The following is a 21,940-nucleotide window of genomic DNA, read 5'->3' as shown; positions in this document are numbered from 1 at the left end:
AGATGCACACCATACTCACATGGACACACACACAGATGCACACCATACTCACATGGACACACACACAGATGCACACCATACTCACATGGACACACACAGATGCACACCATACTCACATGGACACACACAGAGATGCACAGCATACTCACATGGACACACACACAGATGCACACCATACTCACATGGACACACAGATGCACTCCGTACTCACATGGACACACACACAGATGCACTCGGTACTCACATGGACACACACACAGATGCACACCAGACTCACATGGACACACACACAGATGCACTCCGTACTCACATGGACACACACACAGATGCATACCATACTCACATGGACACACACACAGATGCACACCATACTCACATGGACACACAGATGCACACCATACTCACATGGACACACACACAGATGCACACCGTACTCACATGGACACACACACAGATGCACACCGTACTCACATGGACACACACACAGATGCACACCATACTCACATGGACACACACAGAGATGCACATCATACTCACATGGACACACACACAGATGCACACCGTACTCACATGAACACACACACAGATGCACACCATACTCACATGGACACACACACAGATGCACACCATACTCACATGGACACACACACAGATGCACACCATACTCACATGGACACACACACAGATGCACACCATACTCACATGGACACACAGATGCACACCATACTCACATGGACACACACACAGATGCACACCGTACTCACATGGACACACACACAGATGCACACCGTACTCACATGGACACACAGATGCACACCATACTCACATGGACACACACACAGATGCACACCGTACTCACATGGACACACAGATGCACACCATACTCACATGGACACACACACAGATGCACACCATACTCACATGGACACACACACAGATGCACACCGTACTCACATGGACACACACACAGATGCACACCATACTCACATGGACACACACACAGATGCACACCATACTCACATGGACACACAGATGCACTCCGTACTCACATGGACACACACACAGATGCACTCCGTACTCACATGGACACACAGATGCACATCATACTCACAAACTTTTTAAAAATACAGGATTCCCATGCTACACTCCAGATTCAAAGAAGCTAAACAAGAAGGCAGGCCCAAGCAAGGATGCTTGAATCTCACTCAGAAGGGGAATAAAATAGTCATAGGAGGCAGGTAGAGAGAGGGAACTGGGTGGAAGAAGGATGGGGAGGAGAATGGGGGGAGGGCCAGATAGCCATGAAAATGAATGGAAATCTGCAACTGAGTTGGGGCATCTATGGGATGTGACAGAAATGCAGGATAGGGGTAGCACTCAAGAATCAATGGGGGTGATCTTAGCTGAGACTCATAGCAGTGGGGATATGGACCTGAAGGGGCTACCTACTGTAGCCAGGCAGGAACCCCAGTGGGGCAATAGGGATACCCACAAAATTTTCAACCCCAAACTCTACAAGAAATGCAGGCAAGGGGGATGGAGCAAAGATTGAGGGAATGGCCAACCAATAACTGGACCAACCAATAACTTAAGACCCATCCCATGGGCAGGCACCAATCCCTGACACTATTCATGATACTCTGTTATGCTTGCTAACAGGAGTCTAGCAATGCTGTCCTCTGAGAGGCTCCATCCAGCAGCTGACTCAGAGGGATGCAGAGACCCACAGCCAAACAGTAGCCTCTTATTTCTATATATAAATCAAAATCTTACTTCCCCATTGCTTGCTAGCTCTTAAAAGACAAAGTCTCAAAGTCAACTCCCTTGCCTTCCTTTTGCAAGGTTTCTCTTCAAGTTAGGTTGTTTTTGTTGAGATCACATCCTGTGTTACAGATGCAAACAACAAAAGCACACAGAAAAAGAAAGAAAACAAGGGGCTGGGGATTTAGCTCAGTGGTAGAGCGCTTACCTAGGAAGCGCAAGGCCCTGGGTTCGGTCCCCAGCTCCGAAAAAAAGAACCAAAAAAAAAAAAAAAAAAAAAAAAGAAAGAAAACAAACAAACCAACAGTCATCCCCTTATAAAGTTATAGGTCTAGGGGCACAGGCCAGTCAGTAGATGCTTGCCTGGTGTGTACAAAGCTCTGGGCTCAGTTCCCAGCACCATATAACCAGATGTAGTGGCATACAACTATAATTCCAGGAAGAAATAGGAGGCTAAGAAGTCCCAGGTCCTCAACTACATAGCAACTTCTAGGCCAGCCTGGGATACAGGACACCTTGTCTCAGGTCCAACACAGTAGTCAAGAGCTCCAAAAGTTTGAATCCTGGATGTCATATAAAAGCTGATACGTCTTTCAGTGACTACCTCTTCTCTATAAAGCGATTGATTTGCTTTATTTGTTTCTCTTGAAATAAGAGCACCATCATATTGCCCAGGTGGTCTTGACCTTGTTGTCCCCCCACCTCAGTCTCTCAAGTTGCTTAGAGTTGCAGGTATTACAAAATGAAGTTAATAGCAGTGCCTATCTTAGGAGACGCTGGAGAGGCTAAATAAGGTAACATACCAGGAAGCGTCTGGCATGAACTTAAATATTAGTAATTAATCTTAGTATCAGAGCAACAGTATTGTCAAAAGTTATCCTTCGATAATGCAACTGAGAAAAATTAAGAAAACTTATAAACACAGACAGGCAGGTCCTTGGAGTTTGTTGGCCACCCAGCCTAGATGAATGTATGAACTCCGGGTCCAATGAGGGACCTGTTTCAAAAGATGGGAAGTGACTGAGGAAGACAATCAATGCCGACCCCTGGTTTCGACATGCATCTGCACATACCCTCCCATAAACACTTCCCTCCAACCCCCAACAAACAACAAAAAACGCATAGTGACTTTCAGAACTCCAGGACAGCACGGGCTAAAGACTCTGCCTCAAAAACAAAACCCCACAAAACTGATTGTAGTGGAGGATATAAAAGTATAGAATAGTTGATCTTAACATCAGCTGGGGTCCTCACATGATGCAGCAGTGCCCTAACTGCTTTCATTGGTATGGTAGCAGCATGGGAGGAAGGGCATGGTAGAAGGATTACGCCTTTGCTCCTTGGCCTCCCCTCCTGCAGTATGTGGTTAAGAGCAGCAGTGCTGCTGCTATACCTCCTTCCCTGCTCTCAGAGCCAGAGTTTCTAAGTTTTCATGGTGACTTAGGACCAGCAGCTCTACAGCTGTTTTAGGTTTCTGGGCTCACACAGGACCACTGCGACAACCAGCCCTGCCCCAGTGGGAGCAGCCATTGTAGGACTGTGCTGACTGCTGAGACACACAGTCTTAAGGACCAGGTAATGACGAGGTTGATCATTCTCGGGTGTGATCTGCATGAACTCATCCTCAGAACCTGTAAGCCCCAGTGACTGTTCCTTCTCTAAGGAAGGCTGAGACATGGTCCTGTTCCCTCATCACTGTAGAAAAGTAACTAAGAGGATGCACAACTGGGTAAGAACAACAATGTATTTACGTTCCTAAATGGGTAATAACAACAATGTTATTTCCCAAATGAGTAATAACACAATATATCATTCCCTTCCTAAAAGGGTAATGACAACAATGTATTATTTCCGTCTGAGGAGTAGACAGGAAGCCTGGGTTTACCTTGTTCTTTTCATCTTGAATAATCTCTAGCAGCTGGTTTATATACCCATCTTCAATGCATCTTTGGCCTGCTAGCTGAAAGAGGCCAAAATCTTCTTCTTTAAAATCATGCTCTTCTAGGATTTGCTGTAAACAATCAAAAATCCATAGATGCAAATACAAATTTAATATAAACGACTTTCTGATTTTATCTCTCTAGGAAAACAAATATCTTAAATTGTAGAAAAAATGCACATGATACACAGATGAAAATTAGAATTGTCCTAAAAAATTCTTTAATGATTGGCATTATTCACTTTGGCTTTTGAGACAGGCTTTCATGAAGCTTAGGCTGACGTGGAATTTCAGACCCTCCTGCCCCAGCTTCTGACTGCTGGTTATAGGCATGAACAAGTACGTCTCAATGAATGATCTTGAACCTACTGCACCAGAGAAACTTATGGCTTAGTAGGTAAGAGCAGATAGTGTCCTTGCAGAGGACCTGAGTTCAATTCCCAGCACCCAGGTCTGGTGGCTCACAACCACCTGTAATTCCAGCTCTAGGTGGTCTTAAACCTCTGGCTTCCATACATGGCACTTAGACATCCCCCACCAACACACACACACAAAGGGACACATACATGACTTCAAATGCCTTTACATACAGAACTATTAAGGTTTATCTTTATAAGTGTGAGCATTTGCCTACATATATGCACATGCCTTGGGGCCCATGGAGGCCAGAACAGGGTCTGGGTGTTGGGAAATGAACCCAGGTCCTCTGCAAGAACAAGTGCTCTTAACCACTGAGCCATCTCTCTAGCCCCTTATGTGAGTGAGGGTCTCTCTACATAGCATAGGCTGTCCTGGAAATCACCATGTAATCAAGGCCAACCTCAAAAAATCACAGAGTCCCCCTGCCTTTGCCTCCCAAGTACTAGGATTAAAAGCCACCACCACCACCATCCAGTCTACTTTCCTAATTATTTGATATTTACAAGTCAAAAAAAAAAGCAGAAATTAGTAAGATAAATAATATGAGTGACTACAAAGTAAAGATACACTATGTTCTTCCCGTATATTTAAAGGCATTTTGGAGAATTACTTACACATCTTTTTATTATGCACTGAAGTTCCTCCACAGCCATTCCTAATTACTTTTCCTAGTTTTGATGCTGAAATGAACTAATACAAAACAGTTAATTGTGTGATACCATGTAACTTTCATGTTTCATAAACTGTTTCATTTTGAATTATTAGACAACACAATGAAAAGTTTTATAGGTTAACTGCTATTACTGAACGTTAGTGCCTTGGCCTAATGAAGCATTTTTAAAGCCCCTACTGTAATGCCTAAACAGCAGAATTTTGAAAGAATGGTAAGTAAAAAAAGAAAAAGAGCCCTAGAAAGAACTACTAGAAGACCCTTCTTTAAAAGGAGAAAGTAATCCTTCATGAAAAACAAAAATTCACACTATGGACCTTGAATGAAACATTAGGTAATTTTTTAAATGTCCCATTGACAAAAACTGGAATCCGACACCATTAAGTCACCCCAAGAAGTTGAAGATTCCGATGCCGCCCACCCCGTTCTCCACAGGACCTCCCTCATCACAGAAACAATCATCAGTGAGATCACCAAATATCACGAAAATGAGGCCAGCAGTGATGGTCCTTGCCCTGCAGGCGCGAACAGGAAAATCACATCCTACCGCGCCTGTGGGCTGAGCCGAAAGGAGGCCATTTCTTCCTCCCCCAGCTCCTGTAGAGCAGGGCGTCCAGGCTCCAGCACCTCCAGGGGCCTAGCAGGCGAGCCGCGTGCGGCGCAGGTCGTGTTCGGCGAGCCCGATCCACCCTGATCCTGCACGTCCACCTCCCCGCCAGTCCACGCGCCTGCTTCTTGCCCTCCGTCTCCACTCTGGCTACGTAGGCCGCACTCATGACCCCGCCCCCGGTCTGGGGCACGCCCCCTCCGCCGCTCACCCCGCCCCGCGCTGGGCCCGCCCCCTCTGCAGCTCGCCTCTTCCCCTCACTGGACCCGCCCCCGCCGCCGATCGCCCCGCCCCCGCTCGCCCCGCCCTCCTGGGCCCGCCCCCTCTGCAGCTCGCCCCGCCCCGCTCGCCCCGCCCTCCTGGGCCCGCCCCCTCCGCAGCTAGCCCCGCCCTTCCTGGGCCCGCCCCCAGCTTGGTTCAGGGCGATGTGAAAGGAGGTAGAACCTCGCGGCTGATGAGCTGTCCCGCCCCTAGCTTCTGACGGCATTTCCCATGGCGGACTCTGCTGTTCCTTACTCTCTGGGCCCAAGTGCCCGGGCTTCCAGCACCCACCGAGTCGCTACCGGTACGAACAAGAGCCTCTTCCCAGGTTGGGACCCTGAGACCTTGGTCTGAGTACTACGCACGCGCGGTGCTCTTTCTGAGGCTGCGCCAAGGGGGTGAGGGGAGAGACCCAGAGCTTCCCACCGCAGGCTGCCCTGGTTCCTTCCGTGGAAGAATCCCACAGTCTAACACCGGGATTTTAGGATCTCCCCCCTCCACGTGGTCTGTGCTTGGGACCCCAGGGAACAAGTGACCAAGGCAGGTGGTGTTCAGTTCCCTTAAACTTGGGACTGCTTTGGTACCGGTCTCTGAGATCTCAGACTCTTAGCAAGTGAACATTTGGGAGACCAAGCAATGTTTATTCTAAAGGAACCGAGCTTAGAGGGTTTTTAAGAAGCACTTGATTAAAGCACGTACGGTATGTGAGAAAGGGCAGTCCTTGAAGAGACTGTAGGCATGAAAATTTGAAATTTAATTAATTTACAAAACCAGTGGAATTTGCTTCCTGTTTAAACACCCCTTCCCCCCATCTTTTTTTATTTTTTGTTTTCAACACATCGGGAAATGAGATGTGTGAGAGAAAAGGAAACGATGCCTACAGTGTGATATTTGAGGAAGACTCTGCTACATCAAATGCATTTGCACTTGTCTGTTCTCTCTTCAATTGTAGGTACTAAACAGACCAGTGCCCTGAAACGAAGAGATGCGTCTAAAAGGTATAACCACCCGGAAAACTGGGTTTCACTTTCCTTTTATCTCATTTTAATTCAGTCTGATTTTTCGGTTTTGATGTTCTGTTTTCTGGCCTTGGGAATCTGGGAATTGAACTTGGGACTTGGTATAAGCTAATTTACTCTCATATTTCTTGAGAAAATACTTAAGAGAAGACTGTCAGTTCTCATGCAAGACTGCTATGTCCTCCAGCTTTAGGGGAACCAACCTGGAGGCTCAGGCTGTTGGAAACTATTGTGAACAGCTGTGAGGACATCATTCCTGAGCTAACCATTCCTTTCCCATCTCTTCAGGTTCACCCTTACTGTTGTTTGTGCCAGACTCGCTGAAACAGCTTCTTTCTTTATCACTTCCAGGGGCCTTTTGCCGTCTTTGTGACATTAAGTAGGGAGTTAGAAGCATCCTTACTGTTTAGAGCTTCCAAAAAGCCATGGTCTCTCATGTCAGAAAAAGATATCTAGAACAAGACTCATCTGAAGACACTAAAAGTATCTGTAATTTACGACTCCGAGATTCACTGATTGTTCTTTCAAGATATTTCCCAGATACAGGATAGTCTGTATTTGAGTTAGGCCCTTAGGATGTGTCATTGAACAAGTCGTTTCTGCTCACCGTAACTAAGACATTCCAGTCAAACTAGCACAGGTGAATACATAATTAGAAACTGCACTAAGTGATATAAGGAAAATGGCCGATGTTATGAGTTTAGATAGGGGTTGGCAGGGAGGTGGGTGATCCTTAAGCTAGTCAGGTGTGGGGGTGCACACCTTTAACCCCAGCACTCTGGAGGTAGGGATAGGCGGCGTACACTTCCACATCACTGTTCACCACTCAAGAAAGTCAGTGCAGGAACTCACACAGGGCAGGAACCTTGAGGCAGGAGCGGATGCAGAGGCCATGGAGGAGTGCTGCCTACTGGCGTGTTCAACATGACTTGCTCAGCTTACTTGCATATAGCGTAAGCCCTTGGATAACATTACCCACAATGGGCTGGGCCCTTCCCATCAATCGTTAATTAAGAAAATGCCCACAGGCTTGCCTACAGCTGGATCTTACTGAGCCATTCCCTGCTCTCCAGTGACCGTAGTGTGTGTGTCAGTTGACCTAAGCCCGCCAGAACAACATTGACTATCCTCTTTTGTGACAGAAGGTACAACACTGAGACAGAGAGCATAGTAAGGAGCTGTAGATTTCTGTCTACAGAATGGTTAAACAGTCAGTGTGCCGGACGATTTGAGCCAGCAAATTGTATGACATCACCTTTACTGATGGGCGCAAAACGGGAAAAAATAGCCTTTCATATTTAATATAAAGACCTGTAATGTAATCTGCGCTCATATCTTTTGAGTTTCTTTGATACAAACGTGGTTTTTATGGACTTAAGTGATTATAGCTCAGTAGTGGAGTGCTTGCTTAGCATGTATGAGGCCCCAAGTTCTAACCCTGGCGTCTTAAAATAACAATAAAATGATCTTGATGAAATGATGGGATAAAAATGGGTGTTTGGTTGCAAGATTCTCATTGTCGTGTGTTCTGCTAAAAGAATTGTTGGTGAAACTGTACGAGAGTTCTAAGTTATGGGGAGTTGGAGGGGACATACTGCTCTAGACAAAGAACTAGAGTCTGAAGTCTCAAAAGTCAGTGAAGTTCCCTACCTTCACGTGAACACTTGAGAATGTGTCCGAACGTGAGGGAGAAGGGTAAGACCAGGTGACCAGCAGAGCTAGTTCTGGTGTCTGTTCCTGCTGTGCAGCTAGGCTAGGCTGTTCACTGAGGTAGCTTCGCTCTTGCACTGCAGAGCAATTGGGCTACCTCAGTGAACAGCCTAGATTATTGGGGCTGGGGGTGGTGGGGAGTAGAAGTCATGTCTGTTCGTTTCTGTGGCAGAGTAAAACAGCCCTCAAAATGTAAGTTCTTACTGTGTACATCACACTTGCCTTGAACTCTGAATCTCCCCACTGCCTGCCCCCAAGTGTGTGACCATGTACCACCAAGTCCCCTGCCCAGCCCTCCTCCTACCGGAGTCTTCCTTGTGCTCTGAGCCTAGACATAGTGCTCGTGGCCAGCTTCCGTGTACACACTGGGATGACCAGTTTGCTTACTTTTGGAAGGTATTGGATCGGAAGTGGCGGAGTTAAAAACTGGTTTATTGGCAGTAATAGTAAGTTAGGTTAGAGGTGGCTTTTAAATCATGGAGTGTTGGAGGTGTAGGAGTCCTTAACTGGTTAACCTTCTCATTAAAATTTCAGACAAGCGGAACTGGAAGCTGCCCTGCAAAGGAAGGTGGAGTCTGAGAGGAGAGCTGTACGCCTCGTAGAGCAGCTCCTGGAGGAGAACATCACAGAAGAATTCCTGAAGGAGTGTGTACGTACCAAGTTGTCAGATTACCAGATTTAAAGTATAAATCTGTATTTAAAGACTCCTTTGTGTATATGAGCATTGTACTTGCTTGACAGCTTGACAAACAGAGGAACAAAGTGCAGGCAAGTCAGACACACAGAGGAAAAAGCCTCTGCTGAGGAAAGGCCTCCGTGAGATCCAGCCGTAAGCCATGTTCTCAATAAGTGATCAATGCGGGAGGACCCATCCTGTGCTGGGTGCTTCCATCCCTGGACTGTGGTCCTGGGTTCTACAAGAGAGCAGGTTGAGCAAGCCATGGGGCAGTGAGCCAGTAAGCAGCACTCCACCATGGCCTCTGCATCAGCTCCTGCCTCCAGGGTCCTGCCCTGCTTGAGTTCCTGTCCTGATTTCCTTTGGTGATGAGCAGCGATGTGGAAAGGCAAGCAGGATAAACCATGTTCTTCCCCGTTTGCTTTTTGGTCATGGTGTTTCATCGCAGCAATGGTAACCCTGACTAGAGCAAGTCGATGCCACAGTGCTGCATTGCTCTGACAGACCTGACATGTTTTGGGGAGGACTGGGGAGGACTTTGGAACTTTGGACTAGGGGAGCCATTGAGTGTTGAGAGCTCAGTGGGATGTTCAGTGAGAGCTTGGAAGATAAGAATGCTGAGAACAGTGCAGAAGATAAGAGGCCTGACTTGTGAAGTTTTAAGTCTTGGACCATTTGCTATTTTGGATTACGATTCTGTGGTTCTGGTCGGCTGGGGCTACAGCGCCAGCTGTGATTAACAAGAGACCAGAACTGCTAAGTTGAAACCTTTGCTCTGCTGGGATACTTGATGTTGGTCAGCTGGAGCTGAGGAATCAGTGGTGATTAAGAAAAGGCCAACATTATTGAGGTGAAATCTTCTGGGAAGTGTTTCCTGAGAGCACAGAGAAGCTGTGTCCATAGGTGACTGCGGTTGTCCCTTGTCCTGGCAGCCAGACTTGGTTACGTGTAAGAGTCACCCAGGTGGTACTGGTTTTGAAGGCATGAAGGGGTCATAGAGAGCAGCTGAGGCTGGGCAGGAGAAGCCATGAAAAGCCACTGGTGAAGATGCAGCCCAAGACTGAAGGGACCATGCAAAGAGGTTGAGGATTGGCACCAGGAGAGAGCCTAGGAGAGGCTATTGGTGAAAGTGCATCTCAGTTGCAGCTGAAGACCCCAGTGTTTCGGAGGTGCAGGGACTATGGGAAGACCACCACGGACAGCAGCAGCAGTGGCGGGGAGCCAGCCAGAACTCAGAAGGCAAGCTGTGTGTGCTGCAGAGAGCAGAGCTGGAGAAGTGACCCAAGCCCTTTGGAAGAGCCCAGAAGATTGTGAATGGATCCCAGACATTGGACAGTTGGAGTCTGATTTTTTTTTTGATTTGTGACTGTGCTCTGATTTTCCTTCTTGGAGTAAGAAAGTTATTTTACTGGATGGAGCCCACAGTATTTAACTTGGAGACTTTGAATTTTAAAAGACTTTGGATTTTTAGAGAGATTGGATATTTTTAAGGGACTGACATCTTAATGTGCTTTAATTTGTAAAGACTGTGGGACTTTAAAAGTTATTTTTTTTTTTAAAGATTTATTCATTTATTATATATAAGTACACTGTACCTGTCTTCAGATACACCAGAAGAGGGCATCGGATCTCTCTACAGATGGTTGTGAGCCACCATGTGGTTGCTGGGAATTGAACTCAGGACCTCTGGAAGAGCAGTTGGGGCTCTTAACCTCTGAGCCATCTCTCCAACCCTATTTATGTTTTTAATGTGAGATCTTGGGAATGGGTAAGAAAGGAAGGATTATAGCTTAACAGTGATCTGTCTGTGTGTCAAGTTGACAAGGGTCAGTTGTCCTGGCTGGTTTTGTGTGTCAATGTGACACAAGCTAGAGTCATCAGAGAGGAAGGAGCCTCAGTTGAGGAAATAATTCCATCAGGTCCAGCTGTAAGGCATTTTCTCAGTTAGTGACCAACAGGGGAGGGCCCAGCCCATGGTGGGAGGAGCCGTCCCTGTGCTGTGGTCCTGGTTCTACAAGAAAGCAGGCTGAGCAAGCCAGTAAGCAGCACCCCTCCATGGCCTCTGCACCAGCTCCTGCCTTCAGGTTCCTGCTCTGCTTGAGTTCCTGCCTGACTTCATTTGGAGCAGCAATGTGGAAATGCAAGCAGGATAAACCTTTTTCTATTTGGTCATGGTATTTCACAGCAATAGAAACCCTAACTAAAACAAGTGTCTTCTATGTATGTGCACTAGGAGTGTTCATTCAGTGCCCATAGTCCAGAAGTGGGCGTTAGATCCCTTGGAACTGACATTATAGCTGGTTGTGATCTGCACAACATGAGTGCCAGGAACCAAACTGAGGACCTCTGCAGGGCAGCGCATGCTCTTAATTATTGAACTGTTTCTCCAGCTCCATTTTTTTTTTTTTTTTTTTTTTTGGTTCTTTTTTTCGGAGCTGGGGACCGAACCCAGGGCCTTGTGCTTCCTAGGTAAGCGCTCTAACCACTGAGCTAAATCCCCAGCCCCCAGCTCCATTTTTTTAAATATGTTTGTATAGCACATATGAATGCATGGCACATGTGAATGCATACCTGTAGAGTCCAAAAGAGAGCACCATTTCTTCAGGAGCTGGAGTTACCAGCAGTTGTGAACAACATGACATGGGTGATTGGGAACCAAACTCAGGGTCTCTCGCAGAGCAGTAAGCATTCCTAAACACTGAACCATCTCTCCAGCCCCCAAATCTAATGTGTTTTAAGTCTATGCAAAATAAAACTTTGCACTATTGAAATCTTAGTCCTTAGACACAGATAACATGATGCATGAGAATACAGGAAGGTATGGCTATAGTCCATGTAGTGCATTTTTAAGTTTCTTTGCATCTGGTTAGTGAAGGCACCATTCATGCCATGACCCCCATCTGACACAGCATGCACGTGGAAGTCAGAAGACAACTTTATGAACTCAGTTCTGTCCTGCCCTCGTGCAACGCAGAAGTGGCAGCAGGCACTTTAGCCCTCAGAGCCATCTTGTCAGAAGTGTTTAAAATCAGTGTTACAGTATAGACACTTCTTGATGTGCTTTTCCTTCCTGTGCTCCCAGAACTCTCACAGTCTTTGGGAAATGCCCTTTGGTTTCTCCCCAGGGGATGTTCATCACACCGGCTCACTACAGCGACGTTGTGGATGAGCGGGCCATCATTAAACTCTGTGGCTATCCTTTATGTCAGAAGAAGCTAGGGGTTGTAAGTACTTTTCTTCATAAAGTGCATTTATTAATTTTTACAAAACATCATAGAAATAGTAAGTGAAGCCTGTGGTCATGAACTAGTAATAACTTCGATTGGCCAAAGTATTCATTGTAGATGTCTTAATTGTATAAAGTTTGTGTTCCTTAATTAAATTCTTTGTAAATTATACTTTATTTTTCTTTAGATACCAAAACAGAAATACCGGATTTCTACTAAAACCAATAAAGTCTATGATATTACTGAAAGAAAGGTAAGTTCAAAGCTCTATAATGTGTCAGTTAATTTTTAAATGACATTATATAGAACTTTTTTTTTAGTTTAAAATTTGTTAGAAAGTAGCTACATTCATAGACTTCCTATTAAAAGCTCAGTTGCTAAGGAAGTTTCTTGCTTGAGCTTTAATAAGACTTGAAGATGGTGGAGACATGAGAGTCAAGAGTCAGGGTTATTCTTGGCCCTGCAGCCAGTTTGAAGCTTCTCTGTGCTACCTCTCTAGCCCAAAAACAATTTGAACATTTAAAAACAGGAAGCACATGTTGGTGTAGACACAGGCAGGTTGGCCATGGTGAGAAGGATAAGCCAGGTGCAGACTGATCACATGGATGGACCCTAGATGTATGGTACATACGTACCATAGGGGACGGAGGAGGAATGGGTTTGAGAAGCGGGAGCCGGCACAGTCAGTTGTCCAGGTAGAAAACATGAGAACTGGTTTATTCCAGCCAAAGCAGATGGATAAGAGAAAGGTAGAACAGGCCTCTCAAAACTGTATAGGAGAATGTATACCTGGGCAGAAAATTAAACCATATACCAAAAGTTGATAAACTTTCCTATATTAAAGTTTAGAGATTTTGTTCACAAGAAAATGAGTAAAGTTACATTTTCCGCAAGTTGATAGCTAGAAAGTATAGTCTAAGAAAACGGAAGGCAACCTGATGGAAACCTTGATATGCTAAACGCAAATGGTCAATGCACATACAAAACCAGTCAGTCTCTTTTGTTAATTGGAGAAAAAGCCACTCTACGCACAGTGAGTTTGTTGTACAGCCCCAAAGGTGAGAACAGAGGCCGGCACAGCCATCGTAGAGAGCCTGTTCTGGAGTCCGTTTCACACCGTGAAGTGGGGGAGGCTGGAGCTCAGACCCAGAGCCTCTTACTTACTAGAAGGGCTCACTAACGCTAAGTACAGCCACAAGCCCAGAGCAGTCGCAGCCTCTGCCTTCAAAACCTTGCTGGGCTGTGTATACTTGTGTAAGAGTACTCATAACTATAAATTATGGTGTAGGCATATAGTGGAATGATAATCTGACTTTAAAAAAGGCAAGTGCTGTAGGAACTTTGAAGACATTAAGTGCAGAAGGCCAACCCTGAAGGACATACTGTATAACACACTCATGCAGGGTTCCTACAGTAATCATTTACAGCAGAACGGAGCTTGTGCGAGAAGGTGGGAACGAAAAGTCACTGTTTCGTGGGTGTCGTTTCCCTTTGTGTGCTGAGACGAATTCCAAAGATACATACTGAAGAGCTGTACAGCAGTGTGAGCTCACTGTCATTGTGCACTAAGACGTAGTGATGAGGAACGGTGTGCGGCGTTGCCTTGGTCCCAGCACCCAGGAGGCGAGGGCAAGAGAACTGAGAGTTTGAAGCCCTCTGGGCTGCACAGCAAACCTCTGTCTCTAAAACAAAGGATTAAGAGAGAGAATTTTGTATGTATTTTAAAGTGAACCGGGGAGACAGCTCAGGAGTTTAATTGCCATGTTTTCCCAACCTCAGCACTGGGGGTCAGGGACAGGCAGACCCTGATGGCTCCCCAGCCAGTCAACTGAGTGAACAGTGGCAAGCTCAAAATTGACTGAGAGACCCAGGCTCAAAAAAGAAAAAAAAAAAAAGAAAAAAATAAGATAAGTGATTAAGGAGCAAAACCCTGTCACTCTCCAGCTGCAGAGGTGAATGTACACACACAGACACATAGGTACTGCTCATGTGCATGAGTGCACACACAGACACATAGGTACTGCTCATGTGCATGAGTGCACACACACAGACACATAGGTACTGCTCATGTGCATGGTGCACACACACAGACACATAGGTACTAATGTGCATGGTGCACACACAGACACATAGGTACTAATGTGCATGGTGCACACACAGACACATAGGTACTGCTCATGTGCATGAGTGCACACACACAGACACATAGGTACTAATGTGCATGGTGCACACACAGACACATAGGTACTGCTCATGTGCATGGTGCACACACACAGACACATAGGTACTAATGTGCATGGTGCACACACAGACACATAGGTACTGCTCATGTGCATGAGTGCACACACAGACACATAGGTACTGCTCATGTGCATGGTGCACACACAGACACATAGGTACTGCTCATGTGCATGAGTGCACACACACAGACACATAGGTACTAATGTGCATGGTGCACACACAGACACATAGGTACTGCGCATGTGCACGAGGACATGCACAGACATAACAAAACAAGAAAAATTAGTGAACCAGGTGTATCCCTGAAATTCTGGGACTCAAAAGGCGGAGGTAGGAGGAGGGCTCAGAAGTTGAAAAACATCCTCAGCTACACAGAAAATTTGAACTTGGCTTGCACTGTATGAAGCCCTGTCACCAAAAAAAACAAAAAAAAAACAAAAACAAAAACAGGCCAATGAGGTGATGACTCAGTGAACAAGGTGCTCACAACCACGTGGAAAAGAACCGACTTTCCCAGTTGTGCTGACCTCCATATCCATGTTGTGGTGTGTGCATACACATACATGCACACGTGTACAAATTAACTTAATGAAAAAGTGAAAGTATTAAATGTAGTCTTTAAAAGCAATTTTTTATTAAGGTGGTGGTTGTGGCTCACACTGAAATTCCAGCACTTGATTGGTATAGGAATGTCACAAGTTCAAAGCCAGCCTGAGTTACACAGTGAGTTTTGAGCCATCCCAGAATACAAAGTGAGATCCCGTCTCAAAAGCAAAAAAAGTTTTATCACATTTAAGAGGTAGCAAAAACATCAAACTGTTTAATTGTACATAAATAAAAACCATATACTAACAGTGTGGAACATGTTTGTTTCTGTGGTAGTGGGGTTGAACTCAGGGCCTTGCAGGCGCCGTGCAAGTGGTCTGCCTCCTGTGCCTGGCTCCAGAATGCTGCACAGAGAAAGTAAATACACAAGAACCTGGGTGAATCTTAGAAGTGATTTTTGAACAAACAAATGAGATGTGAACAAATAGCCATACCCTACTTAGAGCTCAAAGATGGCAACGCTGCATGTTATACATGTTATGGCAGGTAGCTGCTTTGTAGGGACAAGCGCACAGGTGTTCTGCATAGGGATGTGCAGGTAGGTGTTATATAGGATGAGCAGGTAGGTGCTGTATATATAACCAGGTATGTGCTCTATAGGATGAGCAGTTAGGTGCTGTGTATATAACCAGGTAGGTAATGGCCAAAAGGAGTGGCGAAGAGGAACCTCTGATAATGAGTTGACCTCTGGGGAACAGGGAAGGTGATGTAGTTGGCAGGGGCACATGGAAGCCATCAGAGGTGCAGTCCTTTACTCTCAGCCCTGTGTGGGAGAAGCCCCTTCTTCAGGTTTCTCTTACTCCTTGATGTGCACATTCATGTTCATTGCATGTAGGTTATGTTTCAAAATAGATAATGAACTAATCTCAGATTTTTCTTTCAGTCTTTCTGCAGCAATTTTTGTTACAAAGCATCTAAATTTTTTGAAGCACAGATTCCCAAAACTCCAGTATGGGTTCGAGAGGAAGAGAGGTAATTAAATCTTTATCTTGTTTATTCCGGTGGTACATGGCCTTTGTGCGTCTGACATAGGCTGAGAGTGGACGTAGTCTTCTGCAGACTGTTACATTTTATGCGTGATAGCGGTGGGGAATAGTTATATCTTAAGCATAGTTGTTAAGAGTTTTTAAATGGAAAGTCTTACATGCAAATATTTTTTTCTAATGTATTTTTAATCACAACATTATTCTGGCTCTCGCTTTGCCAAGAGTATCTGAATCCTGCTAATGTTACAATCCTGAAAAATATTAACTTTCTTCCTTCAGAATACTAGCTTTTGGGAATCTGGCCAAACTTACTTTGCTGCTATGATAACACGCTCTGTTACAATAACGACAGTATCCTGAGAAGTTCAAAAAAAGCCAATTAAAAAGTACCTTTTTGCTAAAATGTTTGTGGTCATCATAGGGCTTTTGCCTTAGGAAATAATTAAACACTTGCGGTATTGTACTGACGCAGAATTTGAAGGAATATATTAAACTGTGAGTGAGTATGAAAGTGTAACAAAAGCAACAGTTGTTGCTTTTTAAAGTAAATTGTATAGAAACTCAGACAACGGCTCAGTGAAATTAGTGTCTTCCTGAAGGGTGGGAAGAGATAGCACAAGCCCCATAGTCTGTGGTCAGACAGATGGGTACCCAGTCATTGCACTCAAAACAAACAGGGAAAAGGTACAAGACCGTCCTTTAAGAAGGCCACCACTCTAAATTCTGCCAGCTCATTGACTGGTGACAGCGCTTTTGATGGTATATTCCTTCGTTATCCTTCCTGTGCAAAACCTACCCACCAGTCTTTGACCTTAAACCGAATATGATAAGAGTAACTTGATCATCCCACCACTATCTGTAAGATTTCTCTTTTAGAAGAGTTAAAAACAGCATCGTTCGAGGTAAATGGGGGCTCACACTTTTTTTCATTAATTTGTTTATTCATTTTACATCTTGCTCACAGCTCCCCCCTTCCGACTCTCCTCCAATGCCTACCTTCACAAGTCCCTGTTTCCATTATCTCTTCCCCTTCTAAGAGAAGGGGAAGCCCCCCTTGGGTACCCATCCGCCCTAAGACATCAAGTTGAAGCAAGACTAGGCACCTCCTCTCCCACTGAGGCCCAACCAGGCAGTCCAGGTAGGGAAGGGGATCCAGTGGCAGCAGCAGAGTCAGAGATGTCCACTTGTTAGGGAACCCACGTGAGGACCCAGCTGCTCGTCTCCTTCAGATGTTAGGGGCCTAGGTCCAGCCACATTGCGCTCTTTGGTTAGTGTTTCGGTCTCTCTGAGCCCCCATGAGCCCAGATTGAGTTCAACCCTCTATAGCATTCTATTACCTACTTCCAAACCATTTACCTAACCACACATGACAGTGCATGGCTGTAATCCCCAAACTCATGGAAGAAGCAGGCTTCGAGGAGGCGGGGCTCAAGGCAGTCCTTATCTATAGAATAAACTCCAGGCCAGCCTGGTGGACAGGAGACACTGTCTTAGTGAGAGAGAGAAGGAGAAGAGAAGGCTTTACCAAACAAGCTATCATGTCCTCAGACATAGTTATTGGCACTTAAACTGGCCTTTTTCCTAAAGTCTCACCTCTCTGTGTTCAGAATATCTGCTTTTCCTAAGAACGTGAAGCCTTGATCTATGTTACTTTGTTTGTGGTTATTAACCTTTCTTACATTTTCAGTGGAATGAAAATAGACTTTTATTTCTCTACTCTACACAAATGCCATTAATTTAAAAGTATGCAATATTCACCTGGCAAGTCACATGCATGCACATGCATATTCATGTCACCGTATATGTACCTGACAAGACACATGCATGCACATGCATATTCATGTCACCGTATATGTACCTGGCAAGACACATGCATGCACATGCATATTCATGTCACCGTATATGTACCTGGCAAGTCACATGCATGCACATGCATATTCATGTCACCATATATGTACCTGGCAAGTCACATGCATGTACATGCATATTCATGTCATAGTATAGGTACCTGACAAGACACATGCTTGTATATGCATACTCATGTGCACACGTTAATCTCAATTTAATTGTAATTGAGATAACATAAATACAATAAATGATGAGACAATATTTAATAACCTGAGTATGTAAGGTAAGTCTTGTGACATCACTTAATGACAAACTGAAAACGAAAACCAGTGGGAGTTGGTTGGGGTATTGAGCTCACTCGCTGTAGTGACCCCGCCTGCCATTGTTTCACTTTCTAGTTTTTCAGTTAACAACGTTGACTCTAATCTGAAAATATTAGAAGATTCCAGAAATGATTTGTAAGTTTTAAATTGTGAACCATTCCGAATAGCACAGTAGAAATCTCACACCACGTTGCTCCTCCTTGCTCATCCAGGGCATGAATCTTTTTTCTCCAAAGTAATCCCACTGTGCACATGTTCACCTGCCAGTCACTCACTAGCTGCCCAGGAAAAGAACAATGCAGTGAGGTTTGCTACCACTCATGATTTTAGGCGTCCACCTTGGGGTCTTGGGTGTGTCCCTCGTGCATTAGAGGACACTACTGTATGTCGTGGGAAACAAGATCATACTGGCAAGAGAAGCCAGGCTGAGTGGTGTAGGAGGAGCTCTCAGGTCTTTGTCTTGTGGCGCTGAGGGTTGAACTTGGTGCCGTTTACCAGCTAATCAAGCCCAACAGATACACCCAGGACACACAGGTTTTGGGTTTTTTGTTTTGTTTTGTTTTGAGCAGAACCTGATCTGGCGTTGCTCTACATGATGAATTGAAAGAGAATCACAAAAGCTTAAAGGATCCAGAGAGTCCGTCTAGACCCTTTGTTAAGCAACCTTTCAAAAATTCAGCCTATTTTATAAGCTAATGGCGGCTTCTGCATGAGGTCAGGATTCTTCTCCTTGTACTCAGCGTGATTAGTGGAAGTTAGTGAAGGGGCAGCCTACACGTACACCTTCCCATTGATGTCGCCCAACCGGAAGAGCTTCTGCTTCTGGTGGTGGTAGGACTTCCCTGGATCAGACAGTGCTGGCTTAACCTCTAAGAGAGTGTGCCTGTGCTGTTACCCAGTAAATCCACTAGAGGTCACTGGTGTCACTGAGCTGCCTTTTAATGTGTTGATGCATTTTAGAGTAAATAGCAGGCCTTAGTGTTTAACATAGAGATTTTTGTTTTAAATCATAAACATAAATTACATGACAGTTATTTAACAGTCAATTTAAAATAAAAATTTTAAATCCATTTCAAATAAAAAATACCTTATTGCAATGAATTATAAACTTTTAAATTAATACATCTTGTAGTCTAACCTATGCATATAACTTTAAAAACCATCATTAAATGTCTATTTTCTGCCATTTTTATGTCCTACTGACCACATGTCTGTTGTCACCTGCTGTTTGAGGAACAGTTTTGTTTACTCCAGCTCAGGGTTTCAGTAATGCTTTAGCATTAGCCCCAGACCATGGCTCCTCCTTTGTAAATGTAGAAGTTTGCATTTGTTTTAGTCACATTCTGATTAATGATCAGCATGAGATTGGATAGACTTGAACTGTCTAGTTATAAGCTCTGATTTAAGAATGTAGACTAACTAGAATGATAAAAATGAAGGTTGACAGAGAACTGGGTCAACGTTTTAAATGAGAAGAAAAGCCAGGGATATTTTTCATGTGTTTTAACCCTGACACATCATGGTCTTAGATGCCAATAGGAAACAGAATATTAAATTTGACCCAATTTGATCTCAAAAAGATTATTATAAATACAAGGATAAATTTACTAGATTTTAAAATCCCCTAGCCTCATATCAGATTTATAACTCTGTGCCTTAGTTAAGTTGACTATTTCTCTTACTGATGTATTAGAGTTAGGAAGTATCATTAAGTATAGTGAAAAATATCTATAATTAAAATGCATCCTTAAATAGTGGGGAGCAGTGCTCACAGACACGTCCCCTGTCACCTGCCAGAGGCAGAGCCCTGAGTTAGAGCCGTGCAGCTCATAGTGCATGATGTGCCTCACACTGTGACTTAGAATTGCTCGCAGGACTGGTGGCCACAGACAGACCACAGGCAGTTCTGCTGCCAAAATGCCGTGCTCGGTAGATAGTCTGTGGTTGCATTTATAAATCCTGTATGGTTTCGTAAATGTAGAGTCTGACAGAGCTTGGAAGACACAAGTTTGTAGAATTACGTGCTAAATCTAAAAAAGGAAGGGCAAATGTTGAGAAGAAAATTTTGTTTTTAAAGATCAATGCTGACAGAGCTAAAAGCATCATGTGGCCTAGAGTTGGGGATTTTTCCGTATGAGTTCTAAGCAGTAAGCATGCACAATCTCAGGGTGGAAGCCAGAGTGTCTGCAGAACAGTCTTTATAACCGACTCCTGAGCGGAGGGAAGGATTTCAGTGTGTCCAGGTACACTTGAGTCTTTCCGTAGGGAGCACTGTTGTGTTGGTTCACAGATATACAAACAGACCTACATGAAGTTTGGGGTGTAGATTATTTCTGTTTTAGATTCACTTTGCTAAAATGTAAGTGAAGCATCTAGAGCCAGGTATGATGGCCGCATACATGTGATGGCAGCATCGGGAAGGCAGACGATAAGTCATTCTCCATTGCACTGTGAGTTCGAGGCTAAATTATGTCTCTAGTTCCAAACTATAAAAATACTTACATTAATCATCTGACTTACACTTTAGTGAAACTAAGAAGAGGTCTTTATGAACAGCCATTTTAAAAACATTCTGTAATGTTTTTACAGAATGTTTTTACAGCAATTGCTGGTTTGTGTTTTTGATTAGGCTTCCAGAACTATTACCAGAGCAACATAAATCATGAAGAAGATACTTGGCATGAAGAGAAATAGCCATTTTAACACACAAAGATAGTTTTAACTCTATCCAAGATTGAAAGCTGATGACCCTATCTTGTTCTCTGTAAGACTGCACACAGCAGTGTCAGCTGTAGGAGCCATCACCCCCTTCATAGGTTAGGGACCCACAAAGCTCTGGGCCCTCAGAATGTCAGCTCGTGTCCAGGCCAACAAGGACAGAAGATTGACGGAGTTTGTTCCGAGCCTACAGGCAGAACACACCAAAACTCATGTCCTCAGGGTATGGTTTCTCGTTTTTTTGTTTTTGTTTTTGTTTTTGAGGGGGTTGTGGTGGTGGTCGTCGTTGTTGTATTTGTTTTTCTCACACCAGAGGCAACATCAGGTGGAAAGAACTCAGAATTGGAAATGAGCCTAAATCTAATCTTGACTTACGTTAGCTGCGCAGTCTCAGGTCAGTCAGCCAGAGGCTTCCTTTTCCTTACCTGTAAAACCTTCTGGAAGTCAGAAGATGAAGTAGTGTGTAAACCACAGAGATGGCCTATGAAGGTGACAGAGTGCCAGCCACAGTAGTGGTGGGAGCCAAACAGCAGTGAAAATGGCCTGCACTGCACAGTAAAATGTCTAAGTGGTAACGCCCATGTTCTACACATCTGGCTCTGCTGTTGACTGAGGTGGGGAGACCCGCCCACTGAAAAGGCTCGATCCATCTGTCCTGACTGGATGCAGAAGGCAAGCTGTGCGCAGCATGCATCCCTTGCTCTCTGCTTCCTGACCAGATACCCTGGCAGAGATGATCTACAGTGATGCCTGGATCCAGCAGCCGGGATAAATGCTTTCCCCTAAGGGGCACATTTATCACAGTGTTTATGACGTGGGAGAAGCTAGCACCTGTCTGCATATGATTGCTCCTTACCATATGCTAACATCCCTCCTGCCATCAGAAACAGTCAGACACAACAGTCTGAGACTGTGGTCCCCAGTGCTA

At 44.7% G+C, this 21,940-nt stretch overlaps 2 protein-coding genes across 32 annotated transcripts in view; one reads left to right on the top strand and one right to left on the bottom strand.

Annotated features, from left to right (window-relative positions):
• Glmn (glomulin, FKBP associated protein) overlaps window positions 1-5,990 on the bottom strand; it is a 42,581-nt gene extending 36,591 nt beyond the window's left edge. For 8 of the 18 annotated variants that reach the window (XR_015636507.1, XR_015636509.1, XR_015636506.1 and 5 more), the window contains exons 1-3: window positions 5,499-5,583; window positions 4,735-4,810; window positions 3,647-3,772 (exon numbers count right to left, since the gene is read on the bottom strand). Coding sequence is in view for 7 of the 18 variants with exons in the window: in XM_087582379.1 (XP_087438505.1) it covers window positions 3,647-3,772; window positions 4,735-4,773 (165 nt within the window). In the remaining 11 variants the exon portion in view is untranslated. Of the gene's footprint in view, window positions 1-3,646; window positions 3,773-4,734; window positions 4,812-5,337; window positions 5,584-5,913 lie in introns of those variants that run through there. The other 10 variants (XR_015636508.1, XM_087582385.1, XM_087582388.1 and 7 more) reach the window with 5 other exon arrangements.
• The window catches only part of Rpap2 (RNA polymerase II associated protein 2), a 78,469-nt gene continuing 62,335 nt past the window's right edge, over window positions 5,807-21,940 (top strand). For 5 of the 14 annotated variants that reach the window (XM_087582753.1, XM_087582750.1, XM_087582751.1 and 2 more), the window contains exons 1-6: window positions 5,807-5,986; window positions 6,611-6,656; window positions 8,922-9,036; window positions 12,189-12,287; window positions 12,478-12,543; window positions 16,021-16,109. In XM_087582753.1, the coding sequence (XP_087438879.1) occupies window positions 5,890-5,986; window positions 6,611-6,656; window positions 8,922-9,036; window positions 12,189-12,287; window positions 12,478-12,543; window positions 16,021-16,109 (512 nt within the window). In that variant the 5' untranslated portion in view covers window positions 5,807-5,889. 14 annotated transcript variants of the gene reach the window in all.

Source organism: Rattus norvegicus, chromosome 14 (assembly GCF_021556685.1).
Source record: "Rattus norvegicus strain SHRSP/BbbUtx chromosome 14, alternate assembly SHRSP_T2T, whole genome shotgun sequence".
Lineage (NCBI taxonomy): Eukaryota > Metazoa > Chordata > Mammalia > Rodentia > Muridae > Rattus > Rattus norvegicus.
The sequence above is the reverse complement of the archived record's forward strand: the minus strand, read 5'-3'. Positions and strand labels throughout refer to the sequence as shown.